The sequence below is a fragment of the Trachemys scripta genome, chromosome 10 (assembly GCF_013100865.1).
Source record: "Trachemys scripta elegans isolate TJP31775 chromosome 10, CAS_Tse_1.0, whole genome shotgun sequence".
NCBI classification, from domain to species: domain Eukaryota; kingdom Metazoa; phylum Chordata; order Testudines; family Emydidae; genus Trachemys; species Trachemys scripta.
Genome location: NC_048307.1, coordinates 22,311,534 through 22,325,409, shown reverse-complemented (window position 1 = coordinate 22,325,409; position 13,876 = coordinate 22,311,534). Strand labels below are relative to the sequence as shown.

At 48.2% G+C, this 13,876-nt stretch overlaps 1 protein-coding gene across 2 annotated transcripts in view; it reads right to left on the bottom strand.

Annotated features, from left to right (window-relative positions):
* TXNDC11 (thioredoxin domain containing 11) overlaps window positions 1–13,876 on the bottom strand; it is a gene marked incomplete in the record, with an annotated part of 105,442 nt that overhangs the window by 39,023 nt on the left and 52,543 nt on the right. For both annotated transcript variants that reach the window (XM_034784082.1, XM_034784083.1), the window contains 1 exon segment: window positions 11,239–11,351. In XM_034784082.1, the coding sequence (XP_034639973.1) occupies window positions 11,239–11,351 (113 nt within the window).

Sequence of the window (13,876 nt, the reverse complement as noted above, 5' to 3'; positions counted from 1 at the left end):
TCCTTGATTCAACAAGTGATGGATGCTGAACACTTTTCCTCCCAGGCTCCAATGACTGTCGGAGTGGCCAATCTTTCTTGATGTAGTGGGAATCTCTTGCACGACTATCTCATTCGCAGAGAAAACAGCAGTATTTTGTGTATTCAGTCTGCAGACCAAGCAAGAGAGCAACAACCTTCAAATCGCCACAAAGCTGCCACTGATGTTGGTCATAGTTTATGCACCTCAAAAATTGTTTCATGTTGTCATAGGTTTCCTTCATATGACTGCATGACCATCTGGAATTGATGGCAAAACATTGCCATTATGCAGTAAAACAGCTTTAAAACTCGTCTTCGACGAATCAATGAACAGTCTCCACTCATCTGGATCGTGAACGATGTTGAGGGCTGCCATCACACTATCCATGTTGTTGCAGGTTACAAGATCACCTTCCATGAAGAAGAATGGTACAAGATCCTTTTGACGGTCACGGAACATGGAAACCCTAACATCACCTGCCAGGAGATTCCACTGCTGTAGTCTGGAGCCCAACAGCTCTGCCTTACTCTTGGGTAGTTCCAAATCCCTGACAAGGTCATTCAGTTCACCTTGTGTTATGAGGTGTGGTTCAGAGGAGGAGGATGGGAGAAAATGTGGGTCCTGTGACATTGATGGTTCAGGACCAGAAGTTTCATCCTCTTCCTCGTCTGACTCAAGTGAGAATGATTCAGGTTCATCAGGAACCGGCAGTCCTCCGTGGGGTACTGGGCGTATAGCTGATGGAATGTTTGGATAATGCACAGTCCACCTTTTCTTCTTTGACACACCTTTCCCAACTGGAGGCACCATGCAGAAGTAACAATTGCTGGTATGATCTGTTGGCTCTCTCCAAATCATTGGCACTGCAAAAGACATAGATTTCCTTTTCCTGTTCAACCACTGGCGAAGATTTGTTGCACAAGTGTTGCAGCATATGTGTGGGGCCCACCTCTTGTCCTGATCTCCAATTTTGCAGCAAAAATAAAGGTGATAGGCTTTCTTAACCATAGTGGTTATACTGTGCTTTTGTGATGCAAAAGTCACTTCACCACAAACATAGCAGAAGTTATCTGCACTGTTCACACAAGTACGAGGCATCTCTGCTCACTTTGGCTAAACAGAAATGTGTCCCTTTGCAAAATCAAACACTGACAAATACGAGAGCACGACACTGTATGATTTCTAGAGCTGATATAGGGCAATTTGTTCAGCAGAGTGATGTAAGCTTCGTTATGATTGCATCATCCATGACTTCTAGGAATAACATGATGCAATTCATATCATGTATGACGCAATACCAGCTTCCGATTGCATCATTCATTGTTTTGCCTAAAAAGCAAGTACTGTCCAAACCCAGTCATAGATTTATTCATAGATCCAGTCAAAGATGTATTTTAGTCATTTCTGGTTTAAATTGAGATCCCTTCCCTTTCTAACTCACTTATCCTCCGCCATTCCCAAGTCAAGGGTCGTATATTCTGACCCAATAGCATATCTTGAAAACTAGAGCCAATCAACAATTTTAAGCATCATTTTTGTTCTCAGTGACCCAGTATTAGTAAAGTTTGACTACATTTATTTCAGAAGCATTTTGGCTGTAGAGCAGTGTAATCAAACGTTTGTTGACCTCAAATTTGATGGCAACCAACCCTTGTGGGTTATTGTGAGGTATTAAAACAATTATTTGGCATAAGAGAACACTACTGTTTTGGCAATTCTGTTCAGAAAATAACTTTGACCACTGTTATAAAACAATTTAATCTGCCTTTGTTTAGAATTCCTCTCCACTTTATGGACTATACGTAGTTCTGAGCCTCCCAGTAAATGTCTGCAAATCAAAGCAGTTGAACACCACAACATACGTATTTATTATTAAAGAAAATGAGAGCATGCTTATGTATAGCAGCAGCCACTTTTGCCCAACTAAATCATCACACCATGTGAACAGATGATTATAACCAAAGACTATGGAATAATCATTTACTTCTCTTGTAATTAGAAACTATTAAAAACAGCACTTTTCTAATTATACTATCTTTCTCCTAATTACATTGTAATTGATAAAATACATACAGGATGTTTGTATGAATAAATGATATAAAAATCTGGGTCACTAAAAAGAACGGTTACTTACCTTCTGTAACTGTTGTTCTTCGAGATGTGTTGTTCACGTCCATTACACATTAGGTGTGCGTGCGCCGCGTGCACGGACGTCGGCAACTTTTTCCCTTAGCGGCTCCCGTCGGGCCGGCGGGGCCCCCACCTTCCCGCCAGAGCGGCGCCCCGCTCCAGGGTATATATATCCCTGCCGACCCGACCCCTCCGGTTCCTTCTTGCCGGAGACTCCGACAGAGGGAAAGGAGGGTGGGAAGTGTAATGGACGTGAACAACACATCTCGAAGAACAACAGTTACAGAAGGTAAGTAACCGTTCTTTCTTCTTCGAGTGATTGTTCATGTCCATTACACATTAGGTGATTCCCAAGCTTACCATTGGAGGTGGGTAGGAGTCAAGGTACAACTGACTGTAACACAGCCCGGCCGACCATCGCGTCCTCTCTGGTCTGATGATGGATCGCGTAATGGGCTGTGAACGTGTGTATGGACGACCAGGTGGCTGCCTTACAGATCTCCTGGATCGGGACCTGCGCCAAGTAGGCCATTGAGGACGCTTGGGCTCTAGTCGAATGGGCCCGGATAACCGGGGCCGGAACATTGGCGAGCTCATAACAAGTGCGTATGCAATGCACAATCCATGCCGACAAGCGCTGTGTCGAGATAGGCAAGCCTTTCATACGTTCCGCAATCGCAATGAACAGCTGGGGTGTTCTGCGGAACAACCTGGTCTGCTCCAGGTAAAATGCCAACGCCCTTCGGACATCCAGGGTATGTAGGCTGCGGTGGTGAGGATCCGTATGGGGTTTTGGGAAAAACACCGGGAGGCAAATGTCTTGCCCCATGTGAAACTGTGACACCACCTTTGGGAGGAATTTGGGGTGCGGCCTAAGTTGCACCTTATCTTTATGGAACACCGTATAGGGTGGTTCCGACGAGAGGGCCCTCAATTCTGATACCCTTCTGGCCGACGTGATGGCCACGAGAAACGCCACCTTCCACGAGAGGTGCGTGAGGGAGCAAGTGGCCAGGGGCTCAAAGGGAGGACTCATGAGTCTATTTAGGACTAGGTTCAGAGACCACGTCGGAACCGGCGGGCGTGAGTAGGGAAACACCCTTTCCAGCCCCTTGAGGAATCGGGCCACAGTGGGGTTGGAGAATACTGACACTCCCAACTCTCCCGGATGGAAAGCCGAAATAGCGGCTAAGTGAACTCTAATAGAGGCGGGAGCAAGCCCTTGATTCTTGAGGTGCAGTAAATAGTCCAAGATGGACGGAACCGAGGCCTGTAAAGGCTGTATGCGTTGAGGCTCACACCAGTGGGAGAACCTTTTCCACTTCGCCAGGTATGTTGCCCTTGTAGAGGGCTTCCTACTATTAAGGAGGATTTGCTGAACCTGGTGAGATGAAGCGAAGACAGGTTTGGGTGGAGTAGGCGACCTTTGTCTTGCGTGACTAGGTCGCGATGGAGGGGAAGGGTGATTGGATCGGCTACGGACAGTTCCAGCAGGGACGTGAACCAATGCTGGCGAGGCCAGGCTGGGGCAATAAGTATGATCGTTGCCCTGTCCCTGCGGGTCTTGAGAAGAACCTTGTGTATAAGTGGAAATGGAGGGAAGGCATATTTTAGGCTCCCTCCCCATGGGATCATGAAAGCATCCGCTAATGATCCCGGGCTGAGGTTCTGGAACGAGCAGAACTGAGGGCATTGGCTGTTGTCCCTGGTGGCGAACAGATCCACCCGGGGAAACCCCCACTTCCGGAAGATCGAATGCAGGAGGTCTCCTCTCAGTGTCCATTCGTGCATTCGATAGGATCGGCTGAGGCGGTCTGCTAAGCCGTTCTGAATTCCCGGAAGATACGTCGCGATGAGGTGTATCGCATGGGCTATACAGAAGTTCCATAATTGGAGTGCCTCGCGACAGAGGGGAGAAGACCGGGACCCGCCCTGCTTGTTTATATAGAACATGGCGGTAGTGTTGTCCGTCAGGACTGCCACGCTGTGACCTTTTAGGAAGGCGTGGAAGGTCTGGCAGGCGAGGCGAACCGCTCTTAGCTCCTTCAGATTGATGTGAAGCAGCTTGTCCTCTCCGGACCACAGCCCTTGGGTCCGCAGTTCCCCCAGGTGCGCCCCCCAGCCCATGTCTGATGCGTCTGTCACTAACGTCAGAGTGGGTTGTGGGGCGGCAAAGGGGATCCCTTCGCATACCTGCTGGCGATCGAGCCACCAGCGTAGTGAGCTGAGCACCTGGTTCGGGATCGTGACTACTTGATCCAATGGGTCTCTGTTGGGGCGATGCGTGTGGGCGAACCACAACTGTAAAGGCCGGAGTCTCAGCCGGGCATGTCTGACCACGTGTGTGCAAGCTGCCATATGCCCCAGAAGCTGCATGCAACACCTTGCCGTTGTCGTGGGAAATTTTTGGACCGAGCTTATGGCCCCGTGAATTGACATGAACCGTGCCTCTGGTAAACTCGCTCACGCCGTTACCGAGTCCAGGGTAGCACCTATGAAGTCCAGCCTTTGTGTGGGGACTAACGTGGATTTCGGCACGTTGACCCGGAGGCCGAGCTTGTCGAACGTCTGCAAGGCCAGCGTCACGTGAGATCGGACCTCGGCCTCCGACCTGCCCGCAAGTAGCCAATCGTCCAGGTACGGGAACACACGCATCCTTCTTTTTCGAAGGAAGGCTGCTACCACGGACATGCACTTTGTAAACACCCGTGGAGCTGACGCCAGGCCGAAGGGCAGGACAATAAATTGGAAATGGCGCTGTCCGACGACGAAGCGCAGAAAACGCCTGTGGGCCGGATTGATTGCGATGTGAAAATAGGCATCTTTCATATCGAGGGCAGCATACCAATCCCCCGGATCCAGGGATGGGATAATAGTGCCAAGGGAGACCATACGGAAGCGCGCTTTGATCAGAAACCTGTTTAGATCGCGCAGGTCCAAGATAGGACGGAGGCCTCCTTTCGCCTTGGGGATCAGGAAGTATCTGGAATAGAATCCTTTTCCCCTTAGGTCCAGAGGGACTTCTTCTACTGCTCCTGCAGCGAGAAGGGTCTGTACCTCCTGTATGAGGAGTTGCTCGTGAGAAGGGTCCCTGAAGAGGGACGGGGAAGGGGGATGGTAGGGAGGGGGCGAGGAAAACTGGAGGGTATAGCCCGCCTTCACTGTGCGCAGGACCCAGCGGTCCGATGTTATGCGCGACCAGGCCCGGTAGAATTGGGACAGACGGTCCTTGAAACCCAAATGAGGATCCGGTATATGAAGTGGTACGCTGTCCTCGGGCGTAGCTTCAAAAGCCTGGTTTATTTCCCGGCTGCGGCTTGCCCTGGCTGTGATTCTGGCCCTGGTTAGGCGTATTGTTACGTCTCCGCCTGTTATCCCTGCCTCGACGGCGGTAAGGCTCGTGTCGGGGCCGAGGGTGGTAATGCCTTTGCGGCGGCTGGGGTTTGAAGGGCTTACGCTGCGTTACCGGCGTGTGCATACCCAACGACTTAAGGGTCGCTCGTGAGTCCTTAAGGCTATGTAGCCTGGCGTCCGTCTGGTCGGAAAACAAGCCCGAACCTTCAAACGGGAGGTCCTGCAGCGTGGTCTGCACCTCCGGCGGGAGACCTGAAGCCTGCAACCACGCCGAACGCCTCATCACAACTCCCGACGCGATTGTTCTAGCCGCCGCGTCGGCTGAGTCCAGTGCGGTCTGTAAGGAGGTCTTGGCCACTGCCATTCCCTCGTCCACCAGGGCCGTGAACTCCGGATGCGCGTCCGGTGGGAGGGAGTCCTTGAACTTGGCGACTGATGCCCAAGAGTTAAAATTATGCCTGTTTAGAATCGCCTGCTGATTGGCGATCCTCAGTTGCAGGCCCCCCGATGAATAGACTTTCCTCCCGAATAGGTCCAATCTCTTAGCTTCCTTGCCCTTGGGGGCAGGAGCTTGCTGGCCATGTCGCTCCCTTTCGTTGACTGCCGAGACCACCAGTGAACAGGGGGACGGATGTAGAAAGAGGAAGTCAAACCCTCTAGATGGGGCGAAGTATTTCCTCTCCACTCCCCTTGCAGTTGGCGCACTGGAGGCCGGTGTTTGCCACACCGTCTTATAGTTGGACTGTACTGTCCGTATAATCGGGAGAGCGACTCTGGAGGGGCCCTCTGGGCTCAGGATATCGACCATGGGGTCGTCCTGCTCTATGGTCTCCTCCGCTTGCAAGCCCAGATTGAGGGCTACCCGGCGAAGCAGGTCTTGGTGCGCCCGATGGTCAATCGGGGGAGGGCCGGACACCAGTGTGCCCGCTACCGCCTCATCTGGCGAGGAGGAAGAGGTCAGGGCCTTCTGCCCATCCTCATTGTCCTGCAATCCGGCATCAGCCAATTGCTCCTCTGCGGCCTGACCCGCCGCGTGGGATTGGGACGGTACCGTACTCGGTGCCGAGTCCACTCTTTCCTGCTCCGGTGGTCTAGAGACCGTTGCCTCCCTATACGATGGCGGACGGTGCCGCGGGGAGCGGGATCGGTACCGGGATGGCCCGGATCTCGAGGCTCCCGATGGGGGCTCTTGTTGGTGGTAGGCCCAGGGTGTCCAGAATGGCCATTGGCTCGGCTGGCCCCATTGTGACTGACCGTAGTCCCTGCTGGCTTGTGACATACGGGCATAGCCGCCGTATCGGTCTGAGTCAGTCCCCGAGACCACGGACGGTGACCTGGAAGGCCACGGTGGGGCCGTGGGACGGTGCCGGTCCGGTCTTGGGGAGTAGCGCCTCCGCGACCAGGACCTGGAATGGCGCCTCGTCGACCTGGACCTGGAACGGTACCGGTGATCGCGGGACCGGGAACGGCTACGGCTGGTCGGCCTCGGGTAACGAGCCACCGATGCTTCGCGGTGCCGACTCGTGCTCGGTTGCTGAGTCGGTGCCGGCCGTTTGTTGAAGCCCGACTGCTGCGGTGCTTCTTGCGCCGAGGGCAACCGGGAGTCCACCGAGGCGGAGCTCGACCGGGACCGGTCCCTGGAACGGTGCCGAGACGGCGACCGTGGTGGGCGCACCATCGCCGGCTTGCCTCTGCGCGGCAGCATAGGCGGGGCGCCTTCAGCGCGTGCCGGGGCCTCGACGGACAAGGCAATGAGGTCCTTAGCTGCCTCAAACGTGTCCGGAGTGGAGGGCTGTTCCACCAGTTCCTCCAGCCCTGCATCCTCGCTCGACGCGCTCATCCCGGGGCTCGACGGGCCCTTCGGCGCCGGAGCCACTACCGGGGTCCGTGATGAGGCCGTGTCGGCCTTAGGGGCACTCGAGGTCTTTACCGGTGCCGCCTTCTTGTGCGGGGAGCGACCTCGGGCCTTAGGTTGGCCCTTCACTTTTGCCGGCGAAGACGATCGGCGTCGTGCACTTCCCCGCTGGGTCGGTGCCGCGGTCTTCGGGTGACCCGCCGGCGCCGGTTCCCGCACCGAAGCCGGGGCGCTCCGCACGGAGGCAGACGGTGCCGTCGAAGTGGAGGGCTGTAACGCCGTCTCCATGAGCAGCTGCTTAAGGCGAAAGTCCCTCTCTTTTTTAGTTCTGGGCTTAAAGGCCTTGCAGATTTTGCAGCGCTCCTTCTGGTGAGCCTCCCCCAGGCAACGGAGACACGAAGCGTGGGGGTCGCTCAATGGCATAGGCCTGCGGCACGTGGCACAGGCCTTGAAACCCTGGGCGTGTGGCATACCCCACCGCCCGGGGCCGGTGCCGGGGCTGAACAAACAACCCCGGCAGGAACTTTAAGTACTCTAATGAGCCGTTAACTACTGGTTAAACACTACACAACTAACTGATAACTGCTAGATAACTCTAATGTGCTAAGGGACACTCTCAGACGAGAGACAGAGTTGTTCCAACGCCGCCACGGACGGTAAGAAGGAACTGGAGGGGTCGGGTCGGCAGGGATATATATACCCTGGAGCGGGGCGCCGCTCTGGCGGGAAGGTGGGGGCCCCGCCGGCCCGACGGGAGCCACTAAGGGAAAAAGTTTCCGACGTCCATGCACGCGGCGCACGCACACCTAATGTGTAATGGACGTGAACAATCACTCGAAGAAGAATTTGATCTAACAAAATCAAATAGAAATTTAAATAATAACCACTAATTACAAATGTAAACACACTAGTATGACAAAGAATACTTACTTATCTTTTTCATTTAGAAGTGTGAAAATTTCATATTTTATTTTAGAATGTTCAATTTCTTCCTAGAAACTGTTACATGACTTTTCAGGCTCAAAATTTTCAAGAAAACATTCCCTTTCATTAAACAAAATCATGCACAGCAAAAGCTAACTCAAAAAGATGGAGAAAAGGGGAGGGAGATAGCAATTTGTCAAAGTTCTGCATTATTAAGAAACTGTTCTTGGCTATCTCATTTTCTGTAGAACCTCTTTTTGGGATGCACCCATCTCTCGGGGAAATTTGCTAATCTCTTCTGACTAGTTTTCATTTTCTCTGCTGGAAATTCCCCACTTCCCTGTGATTTCCAGTTTTCGGCAGAAAAGAGAAATGAGACAGCTAGTGTAGGCTGAAGTTTACGTTTTGCTGTTATTACAATTACCCCACCCACGCAATCTCCCTGAGGTTTGGTTTGGACTATATACCATGCAAGTGTATACTACAGAGAAAGGTGGGAATATCACTTGCTTTTGCTTACAATATTTTACTTCAGTGGATTTTTCAGGCTCGAGTGTTTCAATGCATATTGTATTTTCATTTGTCCCAACACCATTTTTAAATGGAACAATGTATCATACTGACTGCCCTTCCCCTCTCCGCCCTTTTAAAAAAAAGTACTCCTTATCACCAAAGCAATATTCAGTACTTCATTGCAGTTTCTGGTATATGAGTTTGTTTTTTCTGATAAATTAATCATAGGAAATATGGTGGAAAACTATAACATGTATGATTATTGGTGCACCTGTGTTGTAAAGCCAGCAGGATTTGGTTCATTGTGGTCTGTGTTTCTCCTAGGTTCTTATCAAGTAGAACTATCAAAGAGACTGAAGGGTATAGCAAGAAGGATCATCATCAGAATCCCTACCTTTCTACTTATTACACCCTATGACTTCTCTGATACCAGTTCCAGTATATTGGCAGCATGGATATTTCATGTATGGAATGGAACTTTGAAGTGGAAGTTTCTTGTTCACAGCCATCACAGAATAAGTGATAAACTAATTCCGTCTCTTTTTGGCCACTAAAATTCTGTTGCCACTACTGGCTTTTCCTTCACATCATTCTCATTCTGATATCATTTATTCACATCTATTATCCCAGACAACATAATTTGTTTCCCCTGATACAAAGGCACTACTCAAGAGCTGTGAAAGACAGCCAATATAATATGGAATTTATTGTTTACATTATAAATGGATTAAATATGGACTGGGGCAACATGCTCCTCTCTATCAAATGTTTTTCACACTAAACCTTTGTTCATTTTGATATACTTAGTAAATATAGGTGTCCCCACACCCCTTTTTTTTTTTTTTTTTTTAAAGTGAGACCAAGACCCTGTACGGACCAAGCTCATGTGGCCTCACACCTCGGAGCTCCGAAGATGGTAGTACCCTTCTTAAAGAAAACAAATCTATCAGAGAGTGCTGGAAGGAACACTACCAAAAGCTTCTAAATCGAGACTCAACTGTGACTGACAACACCATCGACTCCATTCCTCAGTACCCAATCTGGGAAACTCTTGCAACCCACCAAACACCCGAGGAGGTCTGCAAAGCAATTTAAAAAATGAAGAACAATAAAGCACCAAGTCCCGATGGCATAGCAGTTGAAGTACTGAAAGCGGGGGAAGAAATACTGACTAACAAGCTTTAATTGCTGCTCCTCAAAATCTGGTGCACCAAAGAAATCCCTGCTGACTTACGTAATGCTAACATCGTCACCATTTTCAAAAAGGGAGACAGGGCTGATTGTGGCAACTATCGAGGCATTGCCATCCTCTCCATCGCTGGAAAGATTCTTGCTAGAATCTTACTGAATCGCCTGCTCCCTCCTGCAGAGGAAGTACTTCCAGAGTCCCAGTGTGGCTTCAGACCATCACGAGGCACCACTGACATGATTTTCACAGCCAGGCAGATCCAGAAAAAATGTCAAGACCACCACCAGGAGCTGTATATGGCCTTTATCGATCTGACCAAAGCCTTCGACTCTGTCAACCGTAAGGCTCTGTGAAAAATCATGTCAAAGTTTGGCTGCCCAAGCAAAATTATCACCATTGTAAGACTCCTCCATGACCAGATGACTGAATCCATCCTGTGCAGTGGCTCTACTTCTGAGCCCCTTGTCATCCGAACTGGTGTAAAACAAGGTTGTGTACTGGCACCCACCCTTTTCTCCATTTTCTTAGCAGCTATGAAAACACTAACCCAAGACCGTCTACTACAGGGCATTGTCATCCAATATCGGATTGACAGCAACCTCTTCAACCTCTCTCGTCTCCATGCCAGAACTAAAGTAATATCAGCAATAAAAAACGAACTCCAGTACGCAGATGATTGTGCTGTAGTTGCACACTCTTCAAACAGCTCTTAATTGCTTCTCTGAAGCTTACAAAAGCCTAGGGCTAACTCTGAACATTGGCAAAACAAAAGTTCTCCATCAGCCAGTCCCCAGTCAATCATCAGACCCAGCAAGGAAGATGTATATAGACAAAGAATAACTGGAAAATGTAGAATACTTTGCCTATCTTGGGCTAGATGGACCATTGGTCTGATCCAGTATGGACATTCTTATTTCTGCTATGAAGTGTCAGGCCAGCATCAGGAATGGAACTAATTGGTATGTTACTTTTAAAAACACAGTACAAACACAATAGCATCCACTATTTAAAACTAACAAAACTCAAACACAATTACTTACTTTTATCTTCCACATAAGGACAATAAATACTACACTATGGAAATGTCAGTTCTTAAATACTCTGCTTTCTAGCACATAACAGCTTTATGAAAGCTCTTTGAAGCACTGTCATCTACTCTATGTTTATATAGTGCCTAGCACAATGGGTCCAACCTAGTTGGCCTCTGGTTGCTACTGAAATATAAATGTTAAGTAATAATAATAGTACTCACAAGCGAAGTGTTGACATGTCTATGAAGGTACAGACTTCCCGAGCGCGTCAACGAGATCTCCTTTGCAATTTGTTTATCCGTGATCACTCCAAAGTGTATTGTTCCAAGGTAATCTGAAAGGGTACATTTTCAATTTTAATAAAATTTTGAAACACTGAAGGAGAAGAGTATGTTAATACTGTTATATCCCTTTAAACAATAATGAATTTTATCATAATAATACTTAGCAACTATGTAGTGCTTTTCACCTGTAGATCTTTAAGTACTTTACTAAGGAGGGTAACTATCACTATCTCCATTGTACAGATAGGGAAACAGAGTGGCAGAAGGCTAATCTCATGTCACGCAGCAAGACATGACAAAACAAGAAACAGGAGAATTATATTGGCTTACTCCATTTGTTTATAAGAACAGAATGATCAGAAACATAGATAAACATGATATGTTGGGGAAGAGTCAACATGGCTTTTGTAAGGTGAAATCATGCATCACCAATCTATTAGAGTTCTTTGAAGGAGTCAGCAAGCATGTGGTTAACGGTAATCCAGTTGCTAGTATATTTGGACTTTCAAAAAACCTTTGAAAAGGTCCCACACTAAAAGCTCTTAAGCAAAGTAGGCAGTCATGGAATAAGAGAAAAGATCCTGTCATTGATCAGTAACTGGTTAAACCATAGAAAACAAAGGGTAAAAATAGTCAGTTTACACTGAAGGTGGAGTCTTCCGAAAGGTGTGATGTAAGTGCATGAGGCGGGGGGGGGGGGGGGGGGGATCGTGACAGGCACTCTGGTGTTGGTTATGATCTGGTCTATGACAACATTCATAACCTGACACCTATCTCTCGGCATGTAAGTCCTTGCTGTGATGGACCTGGCAATCTGGAGCCAATCATCGAGGTAGAGGAAGATGGTGAAACCATATCATCTGCTATAGGCTGCTCCAACAGAGAACACCTTAGTAAAGACCCTGTGGGTGGCAGCAATGCCAAAAGGGAGTACTCTGTGCTGAAAGTGGTCGGGGCCAACTATGAATCTGAGAAACTGTCAGTGAGCGGGGTGAATGTCCATGTGAAAATAGGCATCCATGCTGAGAACTGTAAACCACATATCTTTTTCCAGGGATGGAATTATAATAGATGCCACCATGACCACGTGAAATTTGAGTTTGTGAATAAACTGGTTGAGATAGCAGAGGTAAAGAATGGGTCTCTAACTGCCTTTCTTTTTGTGGACTAGGAAATATGTCAACTAAAACCCCTCCCTTGCTACTGAGGAGGAACCTATTCTATCTCTCCTCACTGTAAGAGAGATACCACTTCTTGTTTGAGAATGCTCTCATGAAAGTGGCCCAGAGCAGAGGTGGGGAAGGGGGTATTTGAAGGGTAGGAACACAAACTATCATAAGGGAATTGGTCATAATTTTAACAATGATGAACAATAAGCCCAGTTCTTTTCTCAGCAACAGGACATAGGGGTGACTCCCCAGAAATCCGAAGTGCTACAGAAAGAAAGGAAGAAAAAAAAACTGTATCTCCTGCGTAACCATGGTCAGATTTGGACATAAAGGAATTGGCTTGTACATAGTGTGTGTTCCTAAACCACTAAATCTGATGGGAAATATCATTTCTGAGTCATAATATAACATTTTAAACACCCAATTTTCTTCATGGCAAAAATAAAGTGTCATGTGATATTTGTTTTATAATATTTATATTTTCTTTAATAAGAAACTAGTTTTAAAGTTACACCTTTTGTCCCATGTTCACATTATACGTAAAATTTTTAACTCAAATGTAAACTCTCAGAACTCCAACTCAAGTACACCAACATTTCCATTCAGCTTTAAACAATACCTACGTAAGTTAGGTACAAATATATTTATTGACTAACTCATCAACTGTTCACCTTCTACTCCTGGTGGAATTCTGCACCAAAAAAATAAAAATTCTGTGCACAATATTTTAAAATTCTGCAAAATTCTGCATATTTCATTTGTCAAAATAACACAATATAATTACACCAGTTTCAATTATTTTTGGTCATTTATTTCATAATACCTATCAGCAAGTCTATCTAACAATACAGACAACAAAAAAGATTCAGGAAATGTTTTTTGACAAATAGATTTCTTACTAGGCATATTAATACAGAACTCTGAGTTAATAATTAATTTAAACTACAATACAGAACCGTATTTCCCACACACCTCAGAAGCAACACAAAGGCTTGGGGGAGTCAGGGATAACGGAGGGAAGCAAATTGCTGTGAAGGAGCCTGGGTGTGAACTTGGAGGGCTGTTGGGTATGGGTGGGAAAAGTATGAAACATGTTTGTTTGGGGTTTTTTTGGAGGGGGGGAAGGGAGGGATTGTTAGGGAGCTTCCCCAATGCAGACCCTGGCTGACCCCTAGCCTCTCCCATTCAGTCAGATACATCTGCCCCGTCCTCATGTGTCTCTGTGCCCTCACCCAGCCACTCCCTTGTCTCTATGTAGCTCTGCACCCCGCCCACATCACCATGTGTCTCTGTGCCCTCACTCAGCCACTCCCTTGTCTCTATGTAGCTCTGGCCCACCTCCCCCGTCCCCGTGTCTCTCTGAATCTCCCTCCCCCCACGGCCCTGTGCCTCCACTCCCATTCAGC